A 9,123-nucleotide genomic window follows, 5' to 3' on the forward strand; every position below is an offset into this window, starting at 1 on the left:
TCAGTGGTTGAGCATTGACCCATGAATCAAGAGGTCACTGATTCGATTCCTGGTCAGGGCACATGCCTGGGTTGCAATCTCGGTCCCTAGTGAGGGGTGTGCAGGAGGCAGCCAATATATTATTCTCTCTCATCATTGTTGTTTCAATCTCTCTATCCCTCTCCCCCTTCTTCTCACTCTGAAATAAAGAAATAAACTGTTTTACTCTGTCTCATACTATTTTTCACTGATTATAGAGCTGTGTTGCTAATCTTTCTTCAAAAATGATCTAAATATGCACATTTTATCATTTACTTTTTAGATATTGATACAGAAACTTTTTAACAAGTTTACTGTTGCAAATCTCATACCTTCATCGTTATCCTTGATGCATTCACCTCCAGACATCCGAAATATAAGTGAGATCAACTTGAGGCCTATGGAAATCAGCACATTTCGAATCCAATTGAGGTGAATCTGGCTTTCAAATTCGGACTGTGAAGCATTGGCTTATCTACACTTCTTAATTTAACGTGCAATAAGAAGCACATTATTTAAGCTTCTGGCTACTGTGAGGACATGAATTCTGTGTTTTGTTTTTAACCATTACATAAGAAAAAAAGCCATGCTACAACCAGTTTGTGTTTTTTTGTGTTTTTTTTTAAGTTTCTTTCATCAACTACTACCATCTGTATGAATTGATACAACAAACAAAGAAATGTCTGAAGAGAACCTCTCAACAGATTGTATCTCAGGTTAAATACTAACTAATTATATCTGTGTTGAGGGTTGTGAAGAGATTGTTACGAGTCTTCATGTTGCTGGTCCTTTGATAATTTTACAAAAATGCCCACTTTTATCAAAATGGAATAAAAAGCTGGTGGGTAATAGCTAATGGCCAAAATGGTTGTAAACATTCATATGCATTAGAAAATGTTCTTGTGTTGAAATATGTGGAAAAGTGCAATTCATCAACCCTTATGGTATATGTAGTTGATCTTCACACTTTTTTCTAATGTACCACTTAACCCTTCCCTGCCTATCCTTTGTAAAGTATTTCCAGAAATATCCGATTTTGAATCATTCAGTAGTAGAAAAAGAGGCATATTTTCATTACTTGACAATGTGGGATAGGTGCAATTTATTACATTGTCACTAAAATAGAAGAAGCAATTCCATAGGTACCATAACCTATTTTAGGTACCACAAGGTGTCTTTTTACACAGCTCATTTGAATACAGATGTTCTGAGAAGGGGTTTTCTATTTTAAAAATACCATATCAAAATGAATGTGCCTTATTTTTGTATAAGTCTTGTTAAATCTTTTAGTGTCCATATTACCGTTTAGGGAAGGGGGGAGGTTGGGGCAGAAGAGAGCGTGGGTACTTTCTATGACACATAAATTGTAAAATTTTTGCCTGACAATGCTGGCCACATTCTGATCTGTTGCATTAAATTTGTGGTGATATTACTCTAAACATTTTGACTATTTGAATGTACTGAAATCTCAGAAAACAAAACAAGGGGAAAATATACTTAATTAAAATATGCTGCTGCCAAGGAGACTGCAACTTGAAGCAAGGATTCTGTAATGTGCAAAGTCCACACCCAGTTTCCACTTCAGAGGAGTTAACCACATTGAAGAGAGAATGCTTTAAAATAGACCTCGTTTGGAAACCCAATTATATGTAGCTCTTCCTGACTTATCATATTCAAGAATATGTCTGTTCACTGAATTCCACACTTTTGTATGTGTGCGCTAACCTCCAAGTGAAGTTCTGAGCCCATGGGCCACTACAATACTTTTTATAAAATTTATTTGGCGTCATTGTTAACTTAATATTAAAATATAAGCAACATTTAGACTATTCAGTTTTAATATAAAAAGGATTGAGTATCTTCATTTCTGAAAGTTCTCTTTGTGTTAAACTATTAGATTATTGTCTGACTTTAAACTTCCATTTACCTCCTGTTATTCCAGCATCTTTTTAGAGAAATTAAAACCTAATTTCTGTTTCACCAGGTAGTCTAATTGTCATCTGGATTTTTCATCAAGATACAGCTCCTAAGATTATTGTTATGTTAAGTTCATACACTTCTTTCACCTTTAATAATTAAGGAAACACTACTAGTGGTGATAAAGATATTAAAAGGGAGTAGTTTCATGCAATAAACATGTACTGTAAGTTTCCTTCCTGGTTTGGGGGGGATAGACAACTAAAAAAGAAACAAAAACTTCCTTTTTGTGGACTTGCTCGTTACAGACCTTAGAATTGTCAGAGCAAGTTCCAGGAATAAGATCAATATTTTCATTGCATCTTAAATGTAAAATCTTCCTATGGGAGTTCACTGTGGTCTGGGAATTCTGATCAGTTGAAATAACGTATCTTGATGCAATAACAGTGATTTTGCCACTTATGGTTGTTTAAGGTTGGTCTGTCCCATGTCAGTCAGGTCTTACTCAGTGTGTATTGCCACTAACTGCTCACAGGTAAAGCAGAAATTTTCTTTAACAAGCAAGTTATCAGGGAAATGAAGAGGGGATGCTTTTGCTTTGGGCTGTGATCAAGAACTGATTAAATCATCAGTGTGTCCAGCGTATACTAAAAACCGTACATTTCAATTGTGATCTCAGTGGCATATTTGTGTGCCTAGGTTTTATTATAGTTATAACATGTGTTCAGTTGACCAAGTAATTCATTACTTTCTCCTATCTTGTTTTTTTTTTTTTTTTTGGAAATTTAATTTGGGGCTTTAACTGCAGTGTTTGAGAACTCAGCATCCTTATTTTCTACAAATACTGGCTAAAATAAAATGCTGTAAAGTGTGTTGTAAAACATTGTAATTACCTTCCCATGTCTTTGTTGTACTTGTGCCGAAATGTTTTCACATCCTTTTGTCTGGAAGGAAATCTTTGCTTTCATTTTATGTTGCTTACCTTGGAATCAATAGGTTTTGATATTTTCTCTTGGAAGATTTTATATCTTTTTGGGAACATGTAATATACGATATCTAATAAAAGATAAATCTTATCACGTACATGACCCTCTAGAGTGTTCTTAAAACTTATTTTGTACCCAAAATATATTAAGACATTTTGAGTGGTAGGGTAGAGTAGTGAGGGCCTTTGTGAATGAATTGCTCCTTCTTTAGCCCAGTTATAGTTAGAAAAGATAGTTTTCAAAGGCAAGTGGCAGATGGGATGGAGGTGGGTTTCACATCTGGGTGTGGGATCACATTTGAGATTAGAATCTAGGAACCTTTCGGAACAACGGAACAACCTGGTACAGTGCCCATGGGTACTAAGTCAATGAGGAGGAGCAGATTGTGATAAGATTCCATATACTCCAGGACAAAGGTGAAGAGGAGAGTAACCCAAGACAGGAAGCTGAGCGGGTCCATGTGAGCTAATCCACAAGGTGAGGTGGGTTGGAAGACTGGGATCTGGAGGCGCTCTGCCAGCCCGCTGGCCTGGACCAGCACACAGCGCACACCTAGTGGCTTTGGGGGAGTTCCTTCAGAGCCAGGAGATGGGGGAGGGTGCAGGATAAGTATCCAGGAGGTGGTATGTATGGATTAGCCAGGCAAACGATACATGATATGCTAACTAGGAACTTTCAACTTGTTTTGAGTGACATATAGTACAGAGATTAACCAATTTGTATATGCCAAATTGTAAAAACCTTGAAAATATTAATACAAGTTGCTTCAGCAGACAATGAAAATCACTTTCAGCTCCATAATACTTGATTATCAACATGTCAAAATAATTTGAATATTAAAACTGGTAAAGAAAAAATTTAGTTTAGGTGGGCATATGTTCTCATGCCTGACCTGTGGTAAGAAACCAGCTACGGGGGTTTGTGAGACTGGTTAAAGGGGTGGTTCTAAGGGGAGTAGAGGGAGATCACTAAGGCCCTGCTGCTGCCATGATCAGCAGAGCACAGAAGCCTGAAGAGGTTGTAACTGATGAGACGCTGTCAGCATACACTGGTTTATGCAAGCACAAACAGGAAATTTATGGACCCCAGCAACAAATGTTCAAGGGTAGCTGGAGAGCACTTGATACAGCTGTAGCCAAGTATGAGATGATGTCATGTAGGCCTGTCTTGCTCTCTTGGTTTTGCTTTTCCTCTGAGCTGTTCTCATTCTCAAAGACTGCATATTTGATGGCAGCATGGCCACCAGCGACCCATATTTGCATCCAGCCAGCTTTGTGACCCCAGTGGGAAAAGCACCTTTATCTAATTTTTCAGCAAATGTCCTGGGATTAATGTCTCTGGCTGTCATCTGGCTTATATGCTAATTGACTGGCTAAGGGTAGAGTTGGGTTCAACTAAACCACATGGACAAAATGAGTGAGAAATGGCCCTCCCCTCATACCACCTCCCCCAATAGAAAAGGGATTCTACAACCAGAGAAATGGGAATTAAATACTAAGATACTTTGGATCCTAGGCAGGCAAAATACAGTAGAAATATATTACAGAGAAAAACTAAATGCAGATTTAAGGAAGCAAGCATACCCAGTTTTAGTTTCAGGAAAGGTTCTATAGGAGAGGACTTGAAATAGCTCTTAGAAGATGCATTTGATTTTAGCAGATACAGACAATATGTGTGTTCCCTGTAAAAAGACCAGGAAACCTTACAACCCCATAATGGCAAGGTTCTTCATACATGTGCTGTCCAAGAAGGTAGCCACGAGCCACAGATGGCTCTTGAACGTTTGAAATGTGGTTTGTGCAACGAGGGAATTATCTTATTCTAGTTTAATTAAATTTAAATAGCAACATGTGGCTGCAGCACATAGTATGTATAAGATACTAACTAGTAGGAAATACAACTAAAAATGTAAGTTAAAATCACACTGCTGGAATCTTGCTACTTGGGGTGGTCCTCATGCCAGAAGCATGGGCATTACCTGGAAACTTGTTAGGAAGGCAGACCCTCAGGCCCCACACCAGACAGCTGTTCATAACCCACATTTTAGCAAGATCCCGAGGACTCACTGGCCTGGGACACGTTTCAAGAGTCTGTCTCCTTATTAAACTTTCCTAAGTAACTCTTGGTGATAAGTCCTATACCCTGAATCCTCTGCTACCAGAAAGCATCCCATAAAATCTGTCCACTTGCCCCTCCCCCCCCCCCCCAATTCCAAGCCGCCACCTTGTACATGGCCTGCTGCCTTTGCCTCCTAACAGTTTCTCTGCGTAATTCCAGTCCTGCCCCTTTTGGTTTCTTTTTTTCACATAGAAGCCAAAAAGTGAAATTGAAAAAGCTTCTTTCCTGTTAAAAATTGTTTCTCGTTACGCTTGAAATAACATACAAACGTTCACTGTGGCCAAAAGCCCTACATGGCCTGCTCCCTATCCCTTCCACCTACCTCAACTTCAGGAGATGTGTATGTGTGGTTTCAGAAATCCTTTCCTGACCCAAGTCCATGTTATGTTACACCACTTACCCTCTTACTGTTTTCTAGGGTTTTTATGCATTTCTAACACACCAAGAATTCCTCTTAAGGGCTTTGCACTTGTTTCCTCTGCTTCCAAGATCCTGCTTTCAGATCTTCCATGACAGGTTCCTTGTTCTTCAGGTTTAGTTCAGGTATCATCTCCAGAATCTCCCTTGACCAGCCAGTTTAGCCAGCCCCGCCTCCCCTCCTTCACCGAGTATTTTATTACCCCTCTTCCTTTCTTCTTAACAGAGCCAAAACTTGAAATTATGTAGGTTTGCCTTCCCCACTAGAATTTAAGCTCCACAGAACTCCAGCTATTTGTTCAGCATTATATCCCCACACTGGGAAAAGCAGGGTTTCAGTAAACATATGTTTAATAAATTAATGAAAGTATGTGTATCACCAGTAAATGTTGAGGAAAAATTGCATTTTCAGAATTGAAGGCTGGAAAGTCTCTTACATCTTCATTGCATTTTTCTGTTCGTGTTATTTTCCTGCTAAAAACCCTCAGGAAGGACTCATTAGCAGAAATTAAAGTATAGATGTTTCAAGCTGCATTCCTAGTCTCCTAAAAGTTGTGACCTTCTTACAGAAGATACTGTAGTTGCTTGTCAAGCAGCGGCTGCCCCTCTGCCTTCATTGCTAATAAAACCCAGAATTTACTCATGTATCAGACAGTGAGGAGCCTCTAGAGATGAATTGTGATTGGTCTAAATTAGTCATAAGTCCCTTCTCTAGGCTGGGTGATGGATTTAGGGTGATTGTGACACATGTCACAATCTTAGCCAATGAGCTACCATAGGAGGTCAGTTGGGGGGCTTCTAGGAGAGGTCCCCTCCCTCTTCAAAAGGGGAAAGCATGTCACTCTCACTTGACAGTGCTGTGTAGTGTGGAAGCTGGAGCTGAAGCTGGTGCAGCTGCAGCCATTTTGCAACCCTGCAGAGACACAAGCCTAGGACAAAAGTCAAGTGGGTGACCAAGTGAAGTAGAGTTTGGGTCCCAAAGATGATCTACTGAATGAACCAGATCCAACTTGGTTGTCTATAATAATAAAAGCATAATATGCTAATTAGACCAGACGGCCAAACAACGGAATGACTGTCCGGATGACCTTCCAGACGACCTTCCAGATGATGCCAGAGCTGCGAGGGCTGAGCCCCTTGCACGAATTTCGTGCATCGAGCCTCCAGTATGAAATAATTGTCACTTTACTGTTCAAAACACTTTGGGTTTAGGGTTATGTTACAAAGTGCTGAAAGCATTTAAACCATGTCCCTCACCAGTGCCTCAGCACCGTGCTCTGTTGTTTGGATACTTTGCTGAATGGGAGCCTGTGTACAGCCTGACTAAAGCTTGGCTGTGACATTAGTTTCTCAGAATGCAGACTCTAGCTGTGTCCCTACTGCTCCTACCACCTTGCATATTTTGCTCAAAATGGTTAATAACACTGCACTTAATTATAAAGAGTTAGTCAAAGGTAAGGTGAGAAGGGTTTTTAAAAATACAAAGTGAATCAAGGACGTGTATACTAGCCTTACAGTTGAAAATGCCTTCATTCGCAGCATTCCTTCAGCATATACACTAGGAGAGTCTTCCAATTCACACATGGAATTGGAGCTGGCTCCTATGTAGCAAGGAGAGACTTCCCAGTGTCAAGCAAAATCTGGAGGCTGAGGGGAAGAGAACCAAGGGGTTGGGGTGGGAGCAATGAGTCGAGTCGGAGGGGCAAGCTTCTTTGGAGTATGTCACCACACTCTTTAAATATTTTAAGATTTTCCCAAATAGATTTATATGACTGACTATAAGTGAATTTCTGAATCTCCAAACAGGTAAAGGAGGGACATTTTAACAGTTCTATTTAAAAGGCCATATTTTAAGGGTCTTTTACATGGAGTCTAGTGTTCTTGGCTCCCAGGTACTACATATCATCCTAATTTTTTTATTCACAAGCTTAGCCTTGGGCTCATTTTCTGGTCCCAGATCTGAATGGTAATGCTAGCAAGCAAGATATGTCTCTAGGGCCTGGATGTGTGCAATTTTTTCACTAAACCAAATGAAGCCCTTGTTGGTTGGCTTTCAAAGAATAATCTTCATTTGGGGGGAGACCTTTGTTTTGGCCCCAAATTCTTCTTGAAACAAAAGATCAGAGCCCTTGCCTGCCTTGGGATGGATTCCCTTGCCTCATGCACGAGTGAAATAACTTCAGGCTTGCTGTATGGGAAGTGAGTGTTCAAGAAAAATGACTTGACTCATTTGGTCATTTTGTCTTTCTAAATGGTTGTTTTAAGTGCAGTTAACAAGATTGCTTTGAAGTTAAAATCTATTTTCTTAGGTAAAATCTAGAAATTCACCCTCACTGAATCTATGGGGCTCCCTTTAATAGAGCCTGAAGGCAATCGGTTTTAAATTCTGCACTGAGCTTTCAATAAACATTAGCTGAAGCCGTCATCTGAGCATAGGCTCTGGGAGGAGGATTTTAATTCCTTACCCTGTGTCTAGTAAAGGAGAGAAGTTCTGCAGAGTTAAGGAGCCATCAAATCAGGGAGCAACAGGGCCATCTTAGTAGGCGGCACAAATCATAGTCACTGGGAGCACAGAGGAAGGAGACTTTACTTCCATCTGGAGTGATGAGGCGGAAGGGAAGCAGATGGGAGGATTTCAGCTGAGTCTGGAAGGATAGGTCACCAACCAGCTGTGGGAGAGGAGGGTGGCAGGACACCAACATCACAAAAACAAGCAAGCTCATGTCTGGTGGAAGTTTGTGAAGGGAAATCATTGGAAGTTAGACTGTGAATGCTCCCCGTAATTGGTGTCTAGACTCTGGATTCTGCAAAAATAAAATGGGGTGCATGCACATTAGTATTGACTTGCAAACACATTGTAAGAATGTGAAATGAAAGAAGCAGGTGTATAGTTTTCAGGAAACTTTAATATACCTACACATAATTGCCAGTAATTGTGAAGAAAAGGACACATGTATCTCTGAATTTGTGATTATTTTTCATTATAGCCATGGGATGCTTCATTAAGGCAATTAAGAAATATAAGTTTCTGGAGAAACCAAGATGGTGGCATAGGTTAACGCCGGAGACCGCTGCCTCAAACAACCACTTCAGAGATATAACTAAAGGGCAGAACGGACATCACCCAGAACCACGGGAAGGCTGGCTGAGTGGAAATTCTACAACTAGGAGGAAAGAGAATATCATACCCAGACTCAGAGGAGGCGCAGTGCTGAAGTGAAATACTCAGGTGCGGAGTGTGCGCGCGGAGCGGGCTGGCGGCGGAGGGCGCGGTTATTGTTTTCAATCGGGAGGGAGTTTCAGACTCTGAGCTCCAGATCCGGGCGAGTCTCTGGGGACCGAGACTCAAACGGGAGAAACGGGACTGTCTGGCTTCGGTCGGAACTCGAAGGCAGCTTTCTCTCCGAGGTTTGCAGCCATTGCTGGGGCTCTGAGAGGCAGAGCCCCTGGGGAAGGAACTGAGAGTCGCCATAACTGCTTGTTCCGCCCGCCCTGTAGATCCCCGGGGACCCGCCCCGCCCAAGCCCTGCGCAGCACAATTTGCCGGATAGCCTCAGGCAAACGCTAGATTAGCACCGCCCTAGAGATCCAGCACAGAAGCCCTCCCACTACAGACACAGCAGACTCTCATAGCCAGTTAGCCTGGAGGTCAAATCACCCCGGTATT

The 9,123-nt window shown here is 41.1% G+C and overlaps 1 protein-coding gene across 9 annotated transcripts in view; it reads left to right on the plus strand.

Annotated features, from left to right (window-relative positions):
- MAN2A1 (mannosidase alpha class 2A member 1) overlaps nucleotides 1-8,530 on the plus strand; it is a 166,124-nt gene extending 157,594 nt beyond the window's left edge. For 8 of the 9 annotated variants that reach the window (XM_036309635.1, XM_036309633.1, XM_036309641.1 and 5 more), the window contains one exon: nucleotides 302-3,018. In XM_036309635.1, the coding sequence (XP_036165528.1) occupies nucleotides 302-454 (153 nt within the window). In that variant the 3' untranslated portion in view covers nucleotides 455-3,018. Of the gene's footprint in view, nucleotides 1-301; nucleotides 3,019-8,443 lie in introns of those variants that run through there. The other variant, XM_036309636.1, reaches the window with a different exon arrangement.
- The last annotated feature ends 593 nt before the right edge of the window (nucleotides 8,531-9,123 follow it).

The sequence above is a fragment of the Myotis myotis genome, unplaced genomic scaffold, assembly GCF_014108235.1.
Source record: "Myotis myotis isolate mMyoMyo1 unplaced genomic scaffold, mMyoMyo1.p scaffold_m19_p_5, whole genome shotgun sequence".
Classification (NCBI taxonomy): Eukaryota; Metazoa; Chordata; class Mammalia; order Chiroptera; family Vespertilionidae; genus Myotis; species Myotis myotis.